The sequence below is a fragment of the Acinonyx jubatus genome, chromosome C1 (assembly GCF_027475565.1).
Source record: "Acinonyx jubatus isolate Ajub_Pintada_27869175 chromosome C1, VMU_Ajub_asm_v1.0, whole genome shotgun sequence".
NCBI lineage: Eukaryota > Metazoa > Chordata > Mammalia > Carnivora > Felidae > Acinonyx > Acinonyx jubatus.
This window is the reverse complement of record NC_069381.1, coordinates 166,635,142-166,661,050: the sequence shown is the minus strand read 5'-3', so window position 1 is coordinate 166,661,050 and position 25,909 is coordinate 166,635,142. Positions and strand designations below refer to the sequence as shown.

Below are 25,909 nucleotides of genomic sequence, written 5' to 3'. Positions count from 1 at the left end.
AGTCTGTTTCTGGACAGTCAGGACTGTGGCACTCTGTTCCTGCACTGTCTTGGCTCCTCAGATGAAATTCTTACTTTCTGGCACTAGGACCAGTCCCTTCATCAAGGAAAAGTTACTGCTTTGTCTCTCATGTAATGGTTCTTCCTACTCCCAACAACACAGGGGCTGCATGTGCTTAGTTCAGTAGTCCTGGACTTTGAGTAGTTATTCTCAATATTTTCTTGTTATCTTGGGAGCAAATAATTACTGTCTTCAGGGTAAACCTGAATGGAATTGGTAATAAAAGTGGGCTTCTTAGTGTCTCTCAGTAGCAAAACCCATCAGATTATCTGGAGGGCTGTGTGATCTCTTTGTTGGGACTACCTTGAGGTAATGGGGGATCTGACTTGCACAGTAGGGCATTGATGGCTAGTAATCGCAGAGGTGAAAACAAAGTTGGTGTGACAATCTTTGAGGTCCTCAGAAGAAAAAAGCCTTTACCTGACAGAAAGCCCAGACCAGGCTATGTTAGACACTGGCGCTAGAGATCCTCACTCTGGCTTAGATACATATAGTCCTGTTCCCACAGCCCAGCAAGTTCCAGGTTGTGAAAGATGAACTCCTTAACCTTTGTTCTCATAGAGACAGTGATCCATGGAGATTGTTAAATTCGTATTAGCATTTTAATATACACACAAAAGTGCCTGAAATATAGCAAGTGTTCAAATATATTGAAATAGTAAACTTTTGGGCTTACCCTAAAGAGTTACAGTCTCATCTTTAGCTAACCCCTTCCCCATTACCATTTTGACCCATCAGTTAGTATGGTAAAAATATATAACTTAAGTTCTTAAAAGGCTTTGAAGGACCTTTGTGCTTTTGCCCTCTGGTGAGTTAGGAACTTCTGATATGTGATTGAATCTCAGCTGTGTACTGGGCCATAGGAGCTCAGAAGGACTGGGAAATGAAGAATGTCTCTTAATGTGCTTTGACAGATGGTTAATGTTTGAAAATGGAGTCAAGAAGGCCTTTCATTTCCTGGGAAATAAAGGAGCAAACGTTCAGAGGTCGAAATGCATACAGTGTGATTGAGATATCATCTGACTGATGGTAAAGACTGTCAATAACCAACTTCTATTGGAAGCCAAGCCTATGTCCGAAGCATAGCGCAAGGTACTGGGATACAGAGATTAGAGACCAGGAGGACGATGAAGATATTGTTAAAGTGAATTGCTGAGAGACTAGAGAAAGGAAGACCGATTGCCGTACTTCAGAGGTTCAAGGGGTATCTGCACAAAGGCCGTCTGGTGTGATGTATGTAAACTGTACATCATGGTATACATACCTGAACTGATAATGCCTGCCAAATGACTAGAGTATGAGGTTAAGATGAATCAAAGCCATATTTTCTATTGGTGCCATTATCAGACACTTTCCATTTTTATCTTATTTTATTTTTTTACATTTTATTTATTTTTGATAGCACAAGTCGGGGAGGGGCAGAGGGAGACAGAGACACAGAATCCGAAGCAGGCTCCAGGCTCCGAGCTGTCAGCACAGAGCCCGAAGTGGGGCTCGAACTCACAAACCACGAGATCATGACCTGAGCCGAGGTTGGACGCTTAACTGACTGAGCCACCCAGGCGCCCCAGACACTTTCCATTTTTAAATGCTTTTCGTGAGGAATTGAAATGGAAGTGAGCACATAAAATGCAGGCAGAGGCAAATATCTAAGTAGATCATCAAGTCAAGGATAAATTGTCCCAAAGGAAGTAGCACATTAGTGCTCTTGCTGAAGTGAAAATGACAAAACCCAATCACATTGCATGATCAGGCCTGCTATAGAATGTGAATTTTGCTAGGTTTCAGATGTAATAGGGACTCATGGCAGAATCTAAAAATAACCTAGTATCATCGTATTTGATTTAAGGTGGTTAAAGATGAAATGCATGAATCATGCCATCTCTAGGCTGCATTTTCTTAAGGTTAGGCCTATGTTCACAACACTATAGTGCAGGGGTTCTTGGGCTTTTCAGCCCTGGGACCACTTTATAGTCTGAAATTATCAAAAACCACAAAGAGCTTTTGCTTATAAAAATTACACCCCTTGGTACTTATGGTACTAGGACTTAGACATTTAAAAATATTCATTAAATATAATAGTAATAAATCCATTGTATTTAAGATAAAATATTTTTGTTAAAAACAATTATTTTCTAAAGTTAAAAAATGCCAGTTTATTATGCCACTTTATTATCTTACATTTTTTTCAAATGTCTTTAATAGAAGACCTAGCTTTTTAAAATAGGATGCTTAATATAAGACAGCTGAGTTTTAAAAATTGTGTCTGCATCCAATCTACTGTGAATATGTTGTTTTGATTAAAGTATATAAGGAAAATCCATTTTCATATAGATGTGTATTTGGAAGAGGAGAAGTATTTTAATCATGTTTTCAGATAATTGTGGCTATCCTTTGATATTATAACAAAACTCAAGTGCCAGTTTAGTAAGGCTAGTTATAATGTTGAATCTGAAAACACAGCAATGTAGTTATGTAGTCTATTTGAAAATCTACTGGTTTGTCTTGCACTTTGAATAAATCTCTTACTCGTGCATGATTTTATAACATCCTGCATTGCATATTTGGAAAATTTGATGTACTGAGTTAAATAGAGCTTCTAAATGTTGACACATTATAATACCCAATATTTAAAAAATATCAGCTACATTAATATGACCACCAGTCTCATGAGAAAATTTTTTAAGTATTGGGAAGCTGTCAAACTCATTGTGATGGATACAAGTTTTATAAAATTCTAATTTTTTACGCTAAAGCTTGAATTTTGTCATTGACAGTTTTAGTTGTTTTTCTTGAGCGACTGGCTCACTTTGCTCATTTTTCCAGGGAATGTTTGCCAAATACTCCTGTCTGAATACCATAGCTTGTCTGTCAGTGGATCTTTCAAGTAAAAATAGTCTTCCACAAAACCAGCTAGTTCAATTGCAACTTAAAAGCATGAGTGCTTTTCCTGGAGACAGTCATCACTTTCATTTGTAGCAGAAATGCTTTATGCATAGTTTCCATTTCATCTCACATAATATTTAAAGAAAAATGTAGTCCAGGGTGGAAATTAAAAAAAAAAAAAAAAACTAGATTGTTCCTACTTCATCAGGGATAGTTAAGTGAAATGGACCTTTTAATTTCTAAACTGTGAGTTTGGAGTGTGGTAAAGAATGCAACAATACTGGTAAAAGTGTCGCTGCCTTGATGCACACATCACTACTTTTGCACTTGAAACATCAGTGCCAATGCCAACGCGGTGTAAAGGCAAATAACATGTTTAGAATTATCCTAAAGATCAGTTTGACCACGTAAAACCTCTGAGACTCTACATTGAGCACTGCTGCTGGGTGTTTTAAGTATTTAAATGATTGACTTAATTTGTCAAGTTCTCCTGATTATCTGCTCTGTATAAAATAACAGTAAAAGTATAGTCTTACCGTCTATTAATAGAGATTTAGGGGGAAACTGATCTCTAAGAGCTCACTAAGATATTTAGAACATGAATAGGTTCTGACTCAAAAAAGTTTTAAAGCAGAAGATTGCCTATGATTGAAAGTTAACCTAAATTTTCAATTATACTGTTCTTTAACAATTTTATATGTTCATGATTAAAACATACTAAGTAATTTAAAACTTCTCACATCACTTAGCATCATAGGCATTAAATGTTGTTTGGAATAAGGAATTACATGTTGCCTGTATGTCAAATCTGCAAACCAAAGACTGATACTGACATTTTTTTGACTGGCTAGTTCATTTTGGACTTCTTGCAAAAATACCTAAATATCTCCAATTAGTCAAATTTTTAACTCTAAGCTGTTTACACATGATAGAATAAGTGGGGAAAAAAACAGGTAGAAAATGAACATTAATTTTCTATCTGATGTGATAAAAATGTGACTTTTGGATATTGGATTGGCAGTTTCTCTACCTCTCTCTGTGAGAAGTTTAAAATTTCCTATATAATTTTTTTTTTACTAGATAAGAATGCTATATCTTGTCACTCTTGATATGTGTATGTATTTAGAAACTTTTTCTGCTAACGAATGCTGTGTCCTAATTCTTGAGGATAGTAATGCATTGTGAAGGTTTTTTCAGTAAATTATAGGAGCAGCCCTATTTGTTTAAACCCTGGTTTAACCTGATTATTAACAATTAAATTGTGTTTTCTTCTTACAATTAAAGTGTATTCAAATTTATTGGTCCCCTGCTTCACAGATTTATCTCAGTATGTGGTGTATTCAAACAGAATTTTGTATTTTTAATTAGGGGATTAGATAAGTAATTCTGAAGAGCCAAAAAAAATTGTTAGACATCACATTGCTTAACCATGTAATATACCATACGTGTGTGTCTGCACTGTGTTGTGGGAGCTGTGTATCGGGCAGGCCTGTTTTTCAGGCAGTATTTTAAAGAGTGGGCATGTGCAGAAACTGAGCACAATTAACGCCAAGCAGATAAATCCCGCTCTAATCCTGTTTATGGTCCGCATCAGACAGATGTGCCAAGATTGATTTAGACAAGCCCTGGGCTTACAGTAATATTTTTAAAAGCGCCATTCACTGTTCTATTTTTGTTAAACCTTTGTTAAATATTCTTAAGTGTTGTTGGTTTTACTCTTCTTTTAACCACTGTAACCTACTTTAAGTAGGTCCTGCTTTGCTCTCGTGGTGACAGGGTCACCTGCCAGGAGAGGTTATCTTTATTCCCTGTAATTAAATTGACTTTTCCCCCCAAGAAAATACAACAATAGGAAGTGGGTGCTGAATTAAATAAATAGCATGATATCCAATAGACATATACTTAAATCCCTTGCAAGAACAGATGGTCCCCAGTATCTCTGTAAGTAATGTGAGAGGACAGTTAATGTTCTGAAACAACTAGCTATAACCAATATGATACTAATGAACCAATAGATTTCAAATAATAAACCACATGCCACAAAGAAAAATTACATGTCATCTGTAAGGTTTACGTTTTCATAACCTGAAAAAAAGTATATGGAAGATTTCCATATTTTTATCTACTGTTATACTATTCTATGGATGAAGGTTTATTCCACATTTTTCACCAATAAAGATGTCTTTTAACATTAAGGTAAAATTAAAGTTGTGTTTAAAATACATGCCCCAAAGTATTTTTTTAACTCCTCTTGTAACATACAGTTTGCCTCTGCTTGGTTGTATGTGAAAATGTGGGTTTTGCATACAATTATGAAAACATTTGCTTTTATTTGTGGAGGAAATTGGTTGTACTATAACAGAGGTGGCTAGTATGGGGATCGAAGCAGCTATCTTGTGGATGAAAATTTGAGCAGATATATGACCGAAATTTTTTTCAGCACTTATAAATTTATAAATGGTTTAGATATACAAAGCAGTATTTTTTTTAATCTGGAGAATAGAGTCTGAATCATTCTTAAGGTGCTACTACGAAGGGGTCCAGATAAATGGGCAATTTTATAGACCCAGAGCAATAGTATTTTCTCTCAGAATGGTTTTTTTCTCCTTAATCTAGTTTCTCATAAATGTGTGTGTATTCTAAGTATACCCCGAAGAGTAAGTGTTTTGGAGTGGGGATTGAGGAGACACAGTGACCTGAGATTTTTCAGTTTATCCTATTAGATGATCTCTAGAACTGTCCTCCTTAACTGGGAGTTAGCCTCAGGGCTTTCCACCTGGAAACCTGAAGAACCTCCGGCCCTAGCTCTCTTTCAAGTCCGGGAAACCAGTGTCCTGCTGCTGTACAGAGCCAGCTGGTCCCCCGCTCATATCTTAAGAACTTCAAAAACAAAACAAAGGCCTAAAAAACTACCACCCAATCTGATGTCTGGTTAAACAATAAACAGTTCCAGGCCTTTAAATAAGAACATCTTTAATTCAGGTTCACAGAATTCTAACAAGGTTTATTCCTGAAGACTATATTCAGAATGAAAAAACAGTTTTCTGTAAAACGAGTAATACTGTACACATCTTCAAATGTCAGGAAACAGTTCTATCCAAAATTAAGTGAAATCTGTGATTAGAAAACTGGGCAGATTGACTTATGTAAATGGTTACCATTGCAGAAATAAATAATAGATCAGGGATTCCGTGTAGGAAATTGGTACCTGAGAGATTGATGTAGCTGCTGAGAAAAACAATGGCAAAGAACATCCATCTATCATGAAAAATTTAAGTGTTTTATTCACAGATCAATTATCCTTATTTTCCTATCAAATAAAAGGACAATGTTTGCTTTAAACCTGTAGGTCTTCCTCTTAGTCTCTTCTTTTGTCGCTTCAGCAAAGTAACCATTCGCGTAAAAACCCCCAAATTTGAATCTGTGGGCAAATGTGGGAAAAGACCCTGGAAGCCTGAGCAAAAAGAGTGGGAAATATGGCTCTGAGTTACAGGGATTCGGCATTGTATGTAAATGATGAATCACTAAATTCTACTCCAGAAACCAACTGTATGTTAGCTAACTAAAATTAAAATTAAAATTAAAAAAAAAAGCTAAAGGAATTCTCAGAATGTTCTCTGTAAGCTCCTTGTTGCTGTAATCTAACCTCACATTTCCCTCGTGGTCACCTCAGTCTGATGTAGTACTACTCTGTTAAGGGACACATTTGTTGTCTTGCTGTTAGAGACACAACGGCTGTTCACCTAGTGTTTTAAGTTTGACCAGACTTAAAAACCCATCTAAGGGACATCTGGGTGGCTCAATTGGTTAAGCGTCTGACTTTGGCTCAGGTCGTGATGTCACAGTTCATGAGTTCAAGCCCCACATCGGGTTCTGTTGCTGATGGCTTGGAGCCTGGAACCTGCTTCAGATTCTGTGTCTCCCTCTCTCTCTGTCCCTCCCTTGCTTGCACTTGTGTGTGTGCTCTCTCTCTTTCAAAAATAAATATTAAAATAATAATAATAAAAACCAATCCAGAAGGTCAGATGAGAGTGCGTTTACCTGAAGAAGCTCTTTAGGTCAGCCCAACATTGTTACAAAGTTGTAAGACCAGCTAAAGTGCTTGGATTAAAATCTTGGGTCTGTCCCTACCAGATGTATGACCATGGACAAGTTACACACACTCTGTCCCGAATTTCTTCTCATTTAGGAAACAGCATCTGCCTCTTAGGGTTGCTGTGAGGAGTAAATGAGATAGTAATACATGTAAAGCGTTTAGGGCAATGTCTGGCATACAGCACATGCTCATTAAATATTAGCTACTCTTTTTAGGGAATGGAATTTTAAAAATTAAACAATATCAGGAGCTATTTTAGAATGAGCAAAGGAAACAATCTTTTTCAATTGATTATAGAATATTCTCATTGTAGAAAAATTAGAAATTCATATATGCAAACAAAATCACAATCTGACTACCCTTCCAAGTTTTCATATGCATTTTCATATAAATGTGCATATGAAAATATATTACACGTACACAATGTATTCAGTAAACATACAAAACAATAATAGAAATGTGCTACTTTAGACCCTTTTCTCGTCGGATTTCTACATTTCAATGGCTAAATAGCATTTTGTTATATGAAATATACTTTATAGAACCAATACTCTGTTACTCATTTAGATTATTTCTAAGTTTCACTCCAATAATGCTTGGGTAAACATTCTTCTAGTTAAATTGTGCATATTATCTATTCCCTTAGGGTAAATTCCTGAAGTAAATTGCTGGATCAAACATATGCATACTTTAAAGCATTTTTCCTTTTCTTCATTTTTAAAAATTGTAAATTCAATGCTGATTATAGAAAGGGAAATTATGGAGGTTTATAGGAAACAATTAATCTCCTGTTCCCTCATATTTCTCTTTAATAGGTGACCAGTATTAAATTTGTTGTGTGTTTTCTACTTGAGTTTCTTTTTTCTTTTTAATGAAATTGAGCTTAAATCCCCCAGATTACTTTGTGACTTGCTTTTATTCTACTTATTCATACCTCTTAACATGAATGTCCTAGAGTTCTAACTTGCTCATTTACGGGCTGCAGAAAACTATGGTTGAACCATTCTCCTATTGAAGAACTTGAGCATTGCTTTAAATATTTCTGCTACTCTACATACTGCTGCAATTAACATTTTGAAATCTTTTGATACATATTCCCAACTTGTTCTCCAGCAGCTACCATTTTTGCATTCCCACCAGCACTGGGATTGGTTCCCTTTACACGCACCATCGTTGAGCATTATTTTTGATCTTGTGCCAATCTAAAAGGCAAAAAATGGTATCTTGTTGTTTTAATTTGCATTTCTTTGATTACTAATTAGATTGAACTTTCTCATATGTCTATTGGTCAATTTGCATTTCTTCTTTTGTGAAATGCCTGCTTGGGTCTTTTATGTACTTTGCCACTAAAGTGTTTCGTTCCTTGATTAAATAGATCATTTACTTGTCATGTGTTGCCGATATTTCTGCCTGGTTGGCTTTTGCTTGTGACATCTATTTATGGTTCTTCAGGCCTTTATAAGCAATTGAATAATTTCCTTTCTTTCTTAATTGAAGTATAATTAACATACAGTGTTATATTAGTTTCAGGTGGGCATTGAATAATTTTTATGTTACATATTTCAGTCTCTGTATATCTGTCTTTACTGTCACTCTTAAGGCTTTACTAATTGATGATTATATGAAATTCTTTCTACTCTAGAAATACTGGTATATATTATGAAATAAGGCTCTATTTTTTTCCTTTTTCAAAAGATTAATCTGCTCTAAATCACCTTTTACTGAATATTTCCCACTGAGCTTAGGTACCACCATTATCATATTAGTGATTTTTAAGCGTATACAAATCTCTTTGAACCATTCTCTTATCTATTCCTATATTTTAATTATTATAGCTTTACAAAAACTAATATCCAATCAGGCATATACTCTGCGTCCCTTGTTGCTGTACTTCTAAAACATTTTATTCATTAATGTAATACATTTATTTCAAGAAAATTTGCAAATCATTTGATTAAGTTCCTTGCCCCTTTACATCAAAGAAAATACCATTGAGATTTTGATTGGAATAGCATTATCAGTAGTTATTTAATAATGAGGCATGGAAAAAATGTAATCTTGGAGCGTAATATATTTCCACTTATTTAGCATTTTCTCCCCATACAAGTCCAAGATCATTTTGCTAAATTTATTCCTAGGTATAATATGCTAATTGGCATGGGATATCTTTAACCCCATTATGTCTCCTTCCTGGCTATTGGTATATTTGTAACCTGTTTCCTTACTGGGTATTTTTTATTAGTTCTAGTGATTTTAAAGATATTCTTTTGGATTTTACAAACATACTGTGATATCATCTATCAATAGTTATGATTTTAGCCCTCCTCCTGCCCCTTCTGCCACTTAATTGCCTTTTATTTCATTTTTCTTTCATATACTATCAGCCAGAATGTCCAGAATAATTTGAAATAGTAAAAGTGGCAATAGGTATTCTTGTACTGTTTCCAGAAATTCTTCTGGCTTTTCCTACTAAGTTTGATCTTGGATGTTGCTGTAGGATCTTTAAATTTTCAATTTATAAGAGGTTTTAAATTAGAATAGCCATTGAATTGTTCACTGCCAAAGTAAAGCACACACATGATAAAGAATTCAGATTATAATACAGGTCTTTGAGTGAAAAGGGGAGTTGATTTCATCCTTTGCATTTTTTTTTCTTTCCCTCAGTGGTTCTTTGTTTCCTTTCATCCTTCTTCAGAGCTCTTGTGTGCTATATGACATAAAAAATTAAATTTGTATGAGAGAGGAGGGCATAATCAATATCTTAAGATTAGTCTGGAAGAAGCACCTTTAACAAGCCTGCTATCTCTCATCCTTGAAGGTATGAAGTGTTCTTGAAGTGCTCTAGAGACCCTGGCCATGTGCCTCTGGGTAACAATAATAGAAGTGCGCTGTACTTGAAGCCTGAGCTTTCCAAGGAGATGACAGGCCCCTAAAACTGACTTTGGGTTCACCTTATCCCACCACCTTAAACACTGAGAAAAGGGCTTATTTTTTTTATTTATTTATTTTTTCCCGTGGTATGTGTGCTTTGTGAACAACTGGACATAGTTTGCAGAATGGTTGGGAGAGGCCCAAACAGTCACTGAGAAAGCTGGGAAGCAACTTCTTAATGTACCTGGAAGTCCTTGCTCCAATCTGAGTGTATTGTGCCTGCTGAAGGGCCAAGGAAGCCGAGAGAGGGGACCTCTGATTTGTGGGGCTGGTTACACTGGTATTAGTTCTGCATCTGTTTCTATTGGCTTTTTTTCCTCTTATTATTGGTCATGTTTTGTTGCTGTTTTACATGCATTGTGATTTTTGGTTGAATGAGAGGTACTGTGAATTTTGCCATGTAAAGTTGGTAAACATTTTTGTATCCCTGTATTCTTGAACTTTATTATAGGATGTAATTGAATTACTAGGAGACAGTTTAATCCTTTTGAGGCTTGCTTTTAAGCTCATGGTGGGCATGTCTGTGCGATCTCTGAGCATTGTTCTGTCTCATCCTTTGGGTCTCTCTCTCCCTGGCCTTGCATGTATGTCTTTCATACTCAGCTGAAGATTCAAGGGGGCCCTCTGCAAATCTGCAGAATTCCCACTTCTCTGCAGCTTCCTTCTCTACAGTAATTTGCCTAGTGAACTTAGTCCTTGTGGCTTTTCTGGACTCTTACTTCCTGCTTCACCCAGTAAGACAACCAGGTTCCACCAGGGCTCCCGACTTGCACTGTGGCCTGGAAACCCTCCCCAGACGGTAGCCTGGAACACTCCCATGGTTCCTTTGTTTCCCCTCTCTCAGGGAATACTGTTTTGGGCTACCTGATGGCAGATGTCTGGAAACTGAGGTTTCATGTATCTTGCCCACCCTTTTAGTTATTTCAGGCAGAAGGTAAACCAGTCCCTGTGATTCCATTTTGGCCAGAGTAGAAATTTTAGAAGTATTTTTTAAAAGTATAAAGCACTCCTACTTTGAGAGTCCACTGAAATGGTCTTTTACCACAACACACGTTTTCTGACTGGAGGTTAAACATAACCAGTAAAATTTGATGCCACTATAAAATAAAGTCTGACTGACTGTGGTAAAATTCAATTCAGGTGGATGTTTCGTTCTAGACTGGCAGGGATTTACGTTTCATACAGTAATCTCCCTCTGTTTCCTTTTTGTACATGTTTTACTTTACCTGGAATGTACGTATCTTTTTCCATACACTTTGCCTCTAATACTTGTTATAAACTCACTTCTGTTAGTGAATTCTGTTCTTTCCATCATTTTATTCTGTCTCTATTGGGACCAAGGAGACTCTTTCTTGGAATGTTGCTTTGTCTATATTCTTGAAATTCTTCTATTGAATATTTTCAGTTTTTGAATGTCTTGGACAGGGACTTGATGCCATTTTTCTCCGTTTTAATTCTTGGGAAAATAGACCCAATTTTCCCTTTCTTCCCTCCCCAACTCACACAGGGACTTATATGAAGCATATAATTGGTAAAAATAAATATGATAAAGGTTTTATGGGCTTTCACTTTTTATTATTCATACATATAAAATATGGACACTGGTTTTAATTGGAAAATTTAATTTTTTTCAGGTGACTCCAAGTATGATGTTCTATGTAAAGAAGAATTTATTGAACTCAAGGACATATTCTCTGTCAAACTGAAACGGCGTTATTCTGTTAAACAGCAGGGAAGTGGTACCTTATTAGGTATCACACTCTTCATATGTTTGAAAAAGGAACAAAATAAATTAAAAGATTCTACGCTTGATCTTATTAATTTAAGTGAAGACCACTGTGATGTGTGGTTTAAACAATTCAAGAAACTTTTGGCTGGTAAGTACTCCTGGTGGGAAATTTTAATGAGTTTCTTTGCTGTAGGTTATTAATCTCAACATGATGTATTTATGAGTACAGCCATCCTTAATTATGTTAAGATAGTTTGTTTTATTCCTAGTCTGCTGAGTGTGTTTTTCATGAAAGGTGTTGAATTTTCTTACAGGCTTTCTCAACATCAATTGAGATAATCATATTTCTTTCCTTTATTCTGTTGACAATGGTATATTGATTTTTTTATGTTGAACCATCCTTGCATTCCAGAAATCCCACTTGATCATGGTATATAATCCTTTTAATATGTGACTGAATTTGGTTAGGTGGTATTTTTTTAAGTTTATTTATTTTGAGAGAGAGAGCACAAGTGGGAGAGGGCAGAGACAATCTAAAGCAGGCTCCACGCTGTCAGCATGGAGCCCATTGTGGGGCTTGATCTCACAAACCATGAGATCATGACCTGAGCTGAAATCCAGAGTCAGATGTTTGACTGACTGGGCACCCCAGATTTGCTGGTATTTTTTTGAGAGTTTTTATATCAATATTTGTAAGAGATGTTGGTGTGTAGTTTTGTTTTGTTTTTCCTTATATATTTTATCTGGCTTTTGGTATCAGGGTAATGCCAGCATCATAGAATGAGTTGGACAGTGACTCTTTTGAATGATCACTTCCATGAAGAAGCTCCGATAATCTGAAATAGCACAGTTCTTAAGTAATTTAGTCCACTTAAATTGTTTTTGAAAGCATATTTATTTATCTATTCATGTCATTTGAGCTTATATTAGAATTTATTTTCCTTCCACATATGTTCTGATGACAAGTGCGTATATATCCTGAGTTGCTTGAGTTTGTCTGTTCAAGGGTAGACAAGGTTTTTCTAAAAGGTAATATCCAGAGGACAGAGCATATATGTATTAAAATATTATCTCATAATGAATTAAGTATATCTGGAATTTCTAAATGGCATTTATATTTTACATAAATACATGAATACAAATATGCAATTTGGATTTCTAGAATGTATCTAGTTGAAACATAATCAAACTGAGTTTCAGGATTGATTTTTTTTTTTTTCCTCAGATATTTGTAAATCTTGTTTCCTTTTGTGCCCATTTCATTCTGTTTGCCAGATGGATCAGGGTAGAGGCAGCTGGTGTAGTTGATGGTGCAATTTGGTGTAAGATGACACAAGGCAGAGAGGGGTGCCAGACAAAGAGCAGACACATGGTGATGTTAGAGAGTTGGAGGCCAGGCATTATTGATCAAGAAGTCTGAGGACCCAAGTTGGCCAAGGGCAGCCAACTGAGAAGGTCATACCCGTAGACAATGAGCTGAAGTGACATATTAAAACTAGGAAACCCTGTTACTAAGTGGACCCATGCTTCCTTGTTGGCTATTTGGGACCTTCAAGGAGAGCTGTTACTTTCAAGAAGCAAAGAAACTATAGAGACTATAGTATAGTTCAAGTCTCTGGAAATATAGTGAATATATATGTTTAACTAAAAGCAGTCCACTTTAACAGTAGGTCTTTTATAGTGTTCTTATTTTAAATACATGTGAGAAGAGATTTTAGAAAATTTAAATAAAAATGAAAAACTTACGTTCCACTGAACTAAATTTCTTTGCATGGGCAGGTACTCAGGAGACTTTCATGTTCTATAAGATAAGAATATGCCATTTGATTAGGGGAGGCAAAGCTCTTCCTTTCACTGAAGGTCTGAGAAAATTTTCTCCCATGGCGCTTATGAAGGCCTGGCTAAGTGACCTAAGAGGCAACTTGCTCAATGTATCTCACCCATAAAACCAATAATAAGTAAGCAGAGAACATACAACAAAGCTCAATTTAGTAAAAGCAATTTTATAGGAGTAGAGAGACTTGTCTAAACACAACAAAAACCACACATACACAAGGAGCAAACACACCCAAAACGCTGTCTAAATATGTTTTCAGCTTAATGAATGATATTTTGGTTTGGTCTAGGATTAAAATCTAGGAAAATTACAGAAATGAATAAATTTACATATCTTTTAGAATATAATCCTCAGGGAATGTTGCTTTTTGTAATTTTGATTTTGACAAGAGTTGGAGATAATAAAATATATGAGGTCATGTCCCCTGGGAAGTTTCCTGCAGGACAGTGATTTTGCTGATTAAAGCAAATAGATTGACATTTGAAATCAACCAATGCAAACAAACAAAGGAGGGTCCAAATCCTCTAATAAAATGAAGGAACCTAAACAAGATGTTCTGAATGAATGACTGTTGGATCTTTGCCCCCAAGTGGACTTAGCAGGTCTTGTCGGAGAAGCCAATTCCCCCTCATCCCCATGCCTCACAAAGACAATCCCGGGTCTGTTTCATCATACACAAATGCATGGTTACAGCTCCAAATCTCTCTACCAACTTTACATTATACTGACATTTCTTTTTTAAGTTTACAATTTTAGAATATTTCTCTTGGCTTTTTAAAGTTTTTACTTACAAATCCACGTGTTCATTAAAGTGCCTATCATCTGAGAGACAAACACAATTGGCTCAAGTCTCATTCCATAAATGGAGGGGGACTTCAGTATTTCCTCTGGAGGGGATGAGGGCGATAGCTTTTCCTGGCCCTCTCTGGCTCTGATTTGCACAGAGTTGGGTCTATTTGTGGATTATCTTCCTATCTCACATTCACTGTCTCTATTCCATGCTACATTGCATCAGGCTTGGCAGATGGTAGTTGCCGATTTCCAATTTTTTTTTAAGTCCCTACCCAAGGAATTTGTGTTTGTACCAGACTTGACTTAAGTTCAGGAAGGGGGGGCAGAGAGAGGGCAATACATAGAAATTTACAAATTATAAGTTACAAAATTTACATCACAAAAATATGAATATAAATATATTTGAATATTAGACATCACTATTTTAAGTCCCCAAATCCTGCTTTTAACTGGTTCTGTGGCAAAACCAGATTTAAAAAATAGATTTTTGTATGGATTTATTTTGAATGATGTCTTTAATCAGCAAGTGGATTTTTTTCCTGCCAGTCTTTTACATCTTCCCCCACTCCTTTTTTTTCTCTTAAGATAAATATGCAGAAGACACTAAAATCTTCAATTAGTTTGTCCTTTAGTCTAATTAGTTTGACAATTATAATTATAGTATATTTAGATATAAAGAATTATTTTCAAATAGGCATATTTGTATTTTGAACTAAGATGTGATGAGTTTTTGAGGAAAGAACAAATTGGCAGCCCTAGAAGGAGGAAGAAGGCAACTCTCATACTTGACATTTTAAGACATAGACACTAAATGACCAGAATTAAGGTTATATTTATATTTACATTTATACTTCTTTTTATAAAAAGGGAGTCTTAGAACTATTTCAATTTTTGTTTGAAAATAAGTCCTTTTACATTTTGTTTTTTAAACATAGTTGTGCATGGTATCTTTTTTTATTCTTAGTAATAGAAAAGTCACCTTAATTTTATTGACTAATAAGCAATAGTAGGTTAACATATCCAACACACATTTTGTGTCAGGCACTGTATTCATTGCTGGGAATATAAAAATGAATGAGATGTAAGCCTGTATAGAACCCTCTTGCTCTGGGAGACAGACAAGAAAATATGTATTATAAATGTGTTAAAGTCCCCATTGAAGATATGAACAGACCAAAAGGGAGCAAAACCATTGATCATTGATTCAGAAATTAAAACCTCCAAAAAATGCAATTCATTAAGGCTGGTATATAGTCACTGATAAACCTAATATATAGTTACTATGGTGAAAGTAATAGTCTTTTCTGCTTTTTTTTTTTATAACTGTGATGCAAAGACAAACATACAACCTTTAAATACAGTCTGTGTGTATACTAGATATATTAATTTTTATTCAGTTAGGGTGTGACCTAATCTCTACATATCTGGTTTCCCGGAAATGGTGAATTGCAAGCTTCTCTGGACCCTGAGCCAACCTTTTCTTTAGAAACCATAACCAAACCAACCAAAAAATTCTAAAGCCTCATGCTCAAGTAACTTGGAGAATGGTAATGTCATAAACAGACACGGCAGAATCAGAACAGTAGTTGATTTGAAGGAAAGGCGTTCTATTCTAGACACATTTGGCATTTATTATAATATCCTGTTGGAGATGTTGAGCAGGCTGGCCTTTTGAGAGGAATACATAAGGACATGAATAAGAGTTGATGTAATGGGCAAGATGAAAGCTTGTAAGGAAGTAGTATGGAGTTATTAAAAAAAAGAAAGAAAAGCAGAGAGCTACAGACAGACTCTTGGGGGACATTCCTACATTAAAACAGGCACAGAAGACAAAAGCCAAAACAATAACAATAAAAAAATGGAAGGCATGGTCTAAAAAAAACAAAAATAAAAACAAAACTGTTCTAAAATAGAACCATTGAATTTTGTTATTATATTTGTTTTGCTAACTTATTTGTAATGTTTAATAGTTATCCAGAGGCAGTTAATGGAGGCATTTTTAGCTTGTATTTGGTTGAGTGACTTCTGATATTTTTCTGTTTCATTTCTAAGTGCTAATTTCATGAAGTAGGCAAATATAAATGATCCGTATTTATTGAATACATTTTGCCCTTGTAATGTAACTCTCTGTTTTAACAGCCTTGCTCAGTTTTCAGCTATGAAAAATAGAGAAAGTGGAAAAATTACTTAAATACTTATTTTTTTATTCTTAAGGAGAGTAATTTTTTTTCTGGTTTCTCCTGAATGTCAAATCTGTTTCCCATCAGATACTAATGTTGGTCTTCACAGGGTGCTTTTTTTTTTTTTTTTTTGAGCTTATGTATTTATTTGAGAGAGAGAGAGAGAGGCAGAGGCAGAGAGAAGGAGAGAAAGAGAAATCCCAAGCAGGGTCTGAGCTGTCAGGGGCTTGAACCCATGAAAATGCAAGATCATGACCTGAGCTGAAACCAAGAGCTGGATGCTTAACCAACTGAGCCACCCAGGTGCCCCCAAGGATGCTTTCTTTGATAGCAAAAGCCAGGGCTTCTTAAAACATTGATTTTGTTTAATATTTATATTGTCTTGTGTAAGAAAATCATGGTGAAATATGTGTTGGTTTTTAATCCAAGCTGTATCATTTATATTATGATGAATCAGGCAGAATTTCTCTTAATGAGAGAACAGAATGATAGGAAGTTTTACTTGGATATGCTGTCAAATAATGTACTTATTAGGAAAAATAAAATGAAAATCAACATTATAATGATTATATAAAAATAAGCAGTTGTTATATGTCAGATGTGTGATAGTTTCAGACATTTCATTGTGTACTTTTTGAATTGGCAATACTTGTCTCCTTAGGGACAAGTTATTTTCTGCAAAGACGTTGTGTCTGAAATATGGGTGGCTTCTCTTTTCAGTTACTTTTCAAAGTAATTTAAGACTGTTTTATGGCCAGTTGAGTTGGACATCAAAATTATGCATGTCACTTTTGAATATGTTTTTACTATTAATATATGTTAAAATGATGTAGACACTGATTGAATATGTATCAGCTTATTTACATATAAATATCAAAGTCCAATCCCACTGGAAGTACTCTGTCCAACAAAGGTCATGTGATATCTGCTTCCTGTAGTGGTTTCAGACTGAGCTCCGGAGTGTCACCATCCCATTTCCCAGGACCTGCCTCCTGGATGGGAACCTGTCTGCACCTGTCACTCACCCTTGAGCAAGTGTAGCTCCTAATTCATATGTTTTATATTTAATAGGATTGTGTAGGGCTTTGTTTTGAAGACAGCTTCCAAAATGAAGGCATTTGAAAATCTCTGATTCAAGTATCCCTAAGGATGGTAACCCTGCAGCATTTTTTAACCTGTCATGCATGTCTTTTTTGCTGACTGCTGGACACACAAAGACCTCAGGATGTCTTTTAGCTACCCATACACTCTAGATTTTTAACTATCAGAGACTGTCCACATAATTCTATAAATTTTGATAAAAGTTGCTTTTTAAGTATATACTTAAATGTGTGTTTCTTTTCTATAATTTTATACAGTATTGCTTACAAATCAATTTGCAGATAAGGAAAACATTTGATCAAATCGGAGATTGAAATTCAGTTTAAAAAGTTTACTTCAAAGTTTTTGGATTTTTGTTTTCTCTTTCTCGAACTTTTTATTGCTTTCTAGCTGGATTTTCAGAGAAAAACAGTGAAATTAACGTAGCTTCTATTAAATTCTTACTGATTAGTAGTGCTGCTTAGCTCTACTGATCTGGGGCTAAGCAGCTAATATGTGGTAGAGAAGCTGGGAGCAAAGCCAGACCTGTCTGCATCTGTAGCATGAACCCTTAACTGATGTGCCATTACCTACTGGGTCAGTGGTATACTCTAAAGTTCAAAAGTATATTGTATTACTGTACAATTTGGACTCTGAAAAAAAAAAAAGAAAGGCTTTAAACCGTTTTGTTATAAGGGGAGAACTATGTCATCTTGTTTGAAGATTATCACTTTCTAGTATTTTTTTCTTTTTTCACCAGCATTATGATTCAGAACTCTAGATTCTTGGAGTTCTAAAATGTCTTCCCAACAGTTAGCGTGAGCAGTTGACATTATAACACATTTCTTAATCTTTAAAAAAAAAATTCCTCATCATGACTATCACAATTATTGAGATTTCTCAAATTCCTTGAAGTGAATTTGGCAAGCACTTATGAAAAAGATAGCCGTTTATTTTTTTTAGCCTAAAGGAATTTAAAAACACATATAAACATAATGGTTTGTGACTGATTTCCAGACTTTGTGTTGAGCAGTTTCCTAAGCAAATCACAAATTCTGTAAGCCTACAGGAGAGATTGAAAGTTGGATCAATCCTAAAATGAGAGTATAATGGATTGTCATTTAACAACTTTTTCACTGGAAAGAAATGAAGTAAAGTAATAAAGCAGCATCCTCACAGTATGTGTAAGTAGGAAACACATAATATTTCATATTAAAGTGACAAATTATTATTAAGCCCCCTGGCATTCATTAGACTACCATTAATGCTAATGGAATTGTGTGTTATTTATATAGATATTAAGTGTAACTCCAGACATTATAATCTTGTATGAATATATTTGTTGCTCTTTGAGGCAGGTAGGTGGATTTTTGTGATGGCTAGATACTAATACATGGTGATAGGACTTTCAAATCAATCATTTTTTTTGTCCTTATCATTAAGCAGAAAACACCTATTATTTCATTCTTTGAAAAATTACCTTAAATGGAAACTTGGGTAATTTGAAAAAAGTTCACCATCTGTTTCTGTTACACATTTGAGTTGTTTTGCCAATGAGAAGAGAACAGGGCACAAGTGAAGCCACTTGTATTGTTGGGTTCCTGGGCTTTCTGCAGCATCTAATGCCAGACTGTGTTCTCTTGTACCTCCGTGCCTTCCCACGTTCTAAGTGGCAAAGGTAGAAACTTGCCTCTGTTTCTATCATCTCCTGTTTGCCCAGTGAAATCCAGTTTGCAGTTCAAGTGGTATAACCAGCAAATCCTCTGCAAAGCTAACCCACACAGCAAAATCAGGCACTTCTCATAGCTCTGCTAGAACCAGCGGTCGCTTACATTCTAATTGTTGGTTTATGTAGGTGATATCTTATTAGACTGTAGGCTCTTTTGAGAGCAGCTTTTTCTAAGCATGTGGAAGTGGGTTTCACATATTGGAAGTACTCAATAAGTGTTTGTTATGTTATGTTACAAATGTTTACCTAATTCAGTAAATGTTGGGGAAGTGAACTGAATATTTCGTCTTTTTAAAAAAATTTTTTTTAATGTTTATTTTTGAGAGAGAGAGAGCGCGAATGCATGAGCATGAGTGGGGAAAGGCAGAGAGAGAGGAAGACAGAATCCGAAGCAGGCTCCAGGCTCTGAGCTGTCTGCACATAGCCCAATGGAAGGCTCAGACTCATGAACCATGAGATCATGACCTGAGCCAACATCAGACCCTGGCTAAGCCACCCACTCATCCCAATATATTACTTGTCTAATGTGTGTTAGGCATAGTCCTGGCTGCTTTTAACATAAGCCGACTCGTTGAGTCTTTATTACAACACTTAATCGTGGTCAAAACTTTTTTTAAATCCCCACAGATAGCTAAGGGAACAGCTCTGAGAGATTAACTGACTTGTCCTGGGTCACACAGTTACAAAGTGGTAGAATAAGATTCAAACCCAGGCTTTTCTAACTCAAAAAATCCATCCAGTTTTCACTATACTATACTGCCTCCCAACAGAAAGATTTAAAACCTTAATATATATATATATATATATATATATATATATATATATATATATATATATATATTTTTTTTTTTTTAAGAGAGTTGTATCGGTTTATTAAAAGGCAAAATATAACAGACCATGCCATGTATCTGGAACTAAATGTATTATTATCAAATATATATGTTTTAAGAGTCTGTGACAGTACTGGAAGGGTATGACATCATTGGGCCACCTAAGCTGAAGAATTTCTGGAAGATGAGAATCTGATGAAATTGGTCAGCCGGGAAAGACCGATAATGCCAAAACTTTGATATTAGCAAAGAAGGGGCCCCTGTGAAATCTAAGGAAGTAGGGTTTCCTATTCCCCAAGTTTGGAGCAGCAAGACTGGAAGGTTGAAAACAGTCTGACAGGATACGTGCCCGACTTTCACTAGTGATTTTCTCCCTGAAAGTGTTACTCTTCATTCAGAAGTATCTATCCTATCAAAAATACCTCCATTTTGCAGTGAGTAAAGACTTTCAAGTTCACACTCCACAAGTTGTTTTGAAAGTTAAACTGCTTACCATGGACACTAATAAATCTGTCAGAAATAGGATGACTTAGTTCTGACAGAACAGATAGATGGAAAGGATGATCACTCCAAGATGGCAGCATGGCTGGCTCTTCTTTTTGTCCTCATTTTACTTCAAATTTTTTTAATGTTTAGTATTTTTGAGAGAGAGACACACACCAGGGTGTGAGCGGGGAGGGGTGGAGAGAGAGGGAGACACAGAATCTGAAGCAGGCTCCAGGCCCTGGGCTATCTGCACAGACCCCAACGTGGGGCTTGAACCCACAATTGGTGAGATCATGACCTGACTCTGGCACTTAACCTACTGAGCCACCCAGGGGTCCCTGTCCTCCTTTTACTTAAATGAATGAAAAGTCTATCATTGCTGAGTTTATGAGGGGGTCATTGTGATGAAGAGATTTTTATTCGGATAGTTGAGGTTTGGTTCTCAGCTTTGCCACTTAATTTAGCTGGTATCTTACCTCCCTAACTTCTCTGAGCCTTGGCTTCCTATCTGTAAACATAAAGTTGATAATGCCAACCTAGCTAGGTTGTTGTGGTACTTAAATGTATAATGTGTGTCAAACAGTGGACACTCAATAAACGATAACTGTTCTTACACAAAGCTCTCCAAATTTTTGTTAAGCTTCTTTAGAATTTCTATTCCAGAACCCTTTAGCTCTTCAAAACTAAGTTTAAGCATCATCTTTTCAGAGGGAAGGATGAGAGGGACTATCAGTTCCCTATAGAATAAATACTAATAGAATTCATCATTATTACTATCATCATCATGATTTTTTGGTGCACCAGGGAGTGTACTGTGTCCCTTATACCAATTCATATTAATTTCTACAATATCCTTCAGACGGATACTATTATCATTGCCAGCTCAGGTCATGATCTTGAGGTCTGTAGGTTTGTGCCCCGTGTCAGGCTCTATGCTGACTGTTCAGAGCATGGATCCTGCTTCGGATTCTGTGTCTCTGTCTCTCTCTGTCCCTTTCCTGCTTGTGCTCTCTCTCTGTCTCAACAATAAATGCTAAAATTTTTATTTAAATGAGTTCAAGATTTGTTGGCATTTTTTTGTGTTTTTGGGGGGGGGGTTATTTTGTTTTTGTTTTGTTTTTTTTTTTTTTTTGGCACCTTAAAAACATGTGACCTCTCCATGAAGTGATATGGAGTGATTTTCAGTATATGTAGTTAGGTGAAAAAAGCAATGTGCAGAAGACTTTATATTGTATGTTACTTTTTGTAGACAAGAAAATTTCAAACTTCAATAGATTTTCAATTTCAACTTAAAATACAATGCAGATACTGTGCTGAAAAGTTATGTGGATTAGCTTTTTTCCCTTCCTGATAGTCATGTTATTCATTTGACTCTGTATTCTGTTTTAGGTTGTTTTTTTTTTTTCCTTTCCTCTTTGTCTTCATTGATCTAATTATATTTTTTGAATGTGTAGAACATAAACATGTTTCCAAAAGAAAAAAAATCCTTTTTAATGTCCTCTTCACCTCATCTCTCTTAAGGTCCCAATATGTACCAAGTCCATTGGTTTCTGGTGTATCTTATATTTCTCCTGGCAAAATTACCAGACATACGGATGCTTAAAATTCCTTTCTCATACAAAATGTAACATACAATACAAAGTCCTCTGTACTTTGCTTTTTTCAACTAACTACATATACTAAAAATAACTTAATAGCAAGTGAATTGGTTTTTTGGCTGTTGGTGGTGGGTTTTATTTTTGTTGGTTTGTTTTATAGCTGTATAAAACTCCATTACGTGGTTTGTACCATATTTTATTCATTACTTTCTCATGTTTGGGCATTTTGATTGTTTCTAATATCTCCAATCACAAATTCTGTAAGAAACAATTTTGTACATATTGTATCTTGAGGGCAACTTTATAGAAGTAGACTTCTGGGTTAAAGGGTAAATGCATATATGGTTTTATTAGATATTGGCAAGTTCCCTACTACAGAATTGGTACCATTTTTCATGTTTACCAGCAGTGTATGAAAGTGACTTTCCTTACCAACAGACTGTGCTTTCATGCTTTAGAAGTTTTCCAGTGTTATAGGTGATAAATGGTGGGTTAATATAGTTTGAATTTGCATTTTTAAAAGTTACAAATAAAGTTGAACACCTTTTCCTATGTCTCAGGGCCATTTTAAATATCTTGTGAATTGTCTTCATATCATTTGCACATTGTTCTATAATACTTTTGGTCTTTTGCCCCTCAATTTTTAAAAGTTCTTTATATTAGCCCTTTTCTGTGGTGTATATTGCAAATATTTTTCTCCTGATATATAATTTGTTTCTTGACTTTTCTTATAGTGATTTTGATTAAAAGGTTTTTTTTTTAGTTTTTTTTAATGTTTGTTTATTTTTTAGAGAGACAGAGACAGAGAGAAAGGGGGGAAGGGGCAGAGAGAGAGAGGAGGGGAGATACAGAATCCAAAGCAGGCTCCAGGCTCCAGGCTCCAAGGTTCCAGCACAGAGCCTGATGCGGGGCTCGAACTCAGGAACTCTGAGATCATGACCTGAGCCGAAGTCAGACACTTAACTGACTGAGCTACCCAGGAGCCCCTCATTCAAAGTTTTTGTTTTAAAATTTTTACATTGACCAATTTTTCACAGTTTTTCTTTATTGCATCTGATATTTAAGTCCTAGCAAAAAGCCTTTCCTTATACCAGGTTATAGAGAAAATCATGCAAGTTTTCTTCAAGTACTTGTAATGTTAAATTTTACATCTCTAATTTATTTGGGGTTTATTTTGTATGTGGTGTAAGGTAGGGACCTTATTTTTTCTCCCACATAATTATCCAGTTGTCCTAACACCATTTACTAAAAAGTCTGTCTTTGTCCCAGAGTTTTGAGATCCTACTTTTATCATATACTAAATGTCTCTATGGATGTGGGTCGATTCATTGGGCTTTCTTTTCTGTCCCACCGGGTCTATTCATTCATGTGGTAGTGCTTTTTTTAAAGCATGCTTCAGTATTTGGTAGGATGCATTCTTCTCATAGACCTCCCTCTCACCCCCAGTGTTTCTACCTATTTTTGCAGGTTAATTTTTAGATCAGTACTTTATTGTCTGCTTGTCTAGATCTGGAAAATACAGCTTGGTATTTTTACTGAGAGCACATTACATACATAAATAAACTTAAGAAGAACTGACATCTTGGACCAGAGCTTGCATGGCAAAATTTGGTTCAGGCAGCTGCCATAATCTCCCAAAATGAAAATCCTAAATCAGTATCATTTTGATGAAGAGTATCCCTCCAATTTTTTTCTGTTTTCTTATACTAGATTGTTAGGCTTTTGGAAACATCTGTTACTATCATGAATAATACAGGGCTAATTTTATAGAAATATCAGGCTTCTGAAATTTCCCCGACATGCATCTGTACACTTCCTTGTAAAATACATTTTTTAGCAAGAGCCCAGCTAAGTCAGTTTAACTGGTGTCCCCTCCCCCCCAAATCTAATCACCCTTAATGTCTGATATCTGACATTACTGACATTAGCACTCCATGATATCTGATCACCTGGTCTGTCTTCAGTAAGAGTCCCTTTTACCTGTGATGTTTCCACTTAGTAATTTTCCATCCACTGACCCCATCCTGCTCCTTGGGCTATAAATTCCAGTTTCCAGTGCTGTATATACAGAGGTGTCTCTCCCCCAGTTGCAACAGTTCTGAATAAAATCTGTTTTTATTACTTTACTGTTCAGCTCAGGTTTTTCTTTGACAACATGTATTTCAGTATATAAACTTTTTCAAGAATGTTTTTACAATGAAACATATGTTTTTGGAATAATAAATACTGATTATTTTGAAGCCCTGCAGATACCTAAAAACTCTCTGAAAAGACACATCTAATTACTTCTATATAATCCAGAGATGATATGTTGAAAAGGCTTGCTAACTGATAAAATCATTGAATTAAAAAATGGTCATGAAATTGTTCTCTAACATTTTCATAATTTAATAGCTTATTAATAATAAATGTACATAATTGGAATAATTAATCATTTATTTTTAAAAATTTTTTAATGTTTATTTTTGAGAGAGAGAGGCAGAGCATGAGTGGGGGAGGGACAGAGAGAGAGAGAGAGAGAGAGGGAGACACAGAATCCAAAGCAGGCTCCAGACTCTGAGCTGTCAGCACACAGCCCAACGTGGGGCTTGAACCCATGAACCACGAGATCATGACCTGAGACGAAGTCAGATGCTTAACCGACTGAGCCCCCAGGCACCCCTAATTAATCATATTTAAATGCTATTTATTTTAACTAATTCTGTGGTTGACTTCTAAGCAGTGCAGGAAAAAAGGACAAGAAAACTTTGTTCTATTGATCTTTGTCAATTTTGTGCTAGTACCATACTGTTTTAATTACTATAGTTTTGTAGTATATCTTGAAATCTGGAGTTGTGATATCTGGCTTCATTCTTTCTCAAGATTGCTTTGGCTATTTTGGGTCTATTGTGGTTCCATATAAATTTTAGTATTTTAGTTCTGTGAAAAATGCTATTGTTATTTTGGTAGGGATCACGTTGAATCTGTAGATGGTTTTGGGTAGTGTGGGCATTTTAACAATATGCTTCAAATTTACGAGCATGGAGTATTGTTCCATTTGTTTATGTTGTCTTCAATTTGTTTTATCATCATTCTATTGCTTTCAGAATACAGGTCTTTCACCTCCTTGATTAAGTTTATTTATAGATATCTTATTCTTTTTTGTACAATTATAAATGCAATTGCTAATTTCTCTTCTACTTTGTTACTAGTGTATAGAAATGCAATTGATTGCTGGGTATAATTTTGTGTCTTGCAACTTTACTGAATTCATTTATTACTTGTTGTTTTGAAGTCTTTAGGGTTTTCTATGTATAGTATCCTGTCATTTGAAAATAGTGACAGTTTAACTTCTTATTGACATAGAAGCATTTTATTTCTTGTCTGATTGATGGGGCTAGGACTTTGAGTACTATGTTGAATAAGTGGCAGGAGTGGATGTCCTTGTCTTGTTGGTGATCTAAGAGGAAAAGCTCTGTTTATCACCACTGGGCATGATATCAGCTGAGGGTTTTTAAATACATGGCCTTTATTATGTTTAGGTATGTTCTATATAAACCCACCATGTGGACAGTTTTTTTGTTATGAACAGATGTTGAATTTTGTCATATGCTGCTTCTGCATCTATTGAGATAAGCATATGATTGTTATCCTTCATTTTGTTAATGGGGTATATCATGTTGATTGATTGAAAAA

At 35.5% G+C, this 25,909-nt stretch overlaps 1 protein-coding gene across 2 annotated transcripts in view; it reads left to right on the top strand.

Moving 5' to 3' along the window:
• The window catches only part of CERKL (ceramide kinase like), a 105,216-nt gene that overhangs the window by 27,614 nt on the left and 51,693 nt on the right, over window positions 1-25,909 (top strand). For both annotated transcript variants that reach the window (XM_027055365.2, XM_053215399.1), the window contains exon 2: window positions 11,608-11,850. In XM_027055365.2, the coding sequence (XP_026911166.1) occupies window positions 11,608-11,850 (243 nt within the window). The remainder of the gene's footprint in view (window positions 1-11,607; window positions 11,851-25,909) is intronic.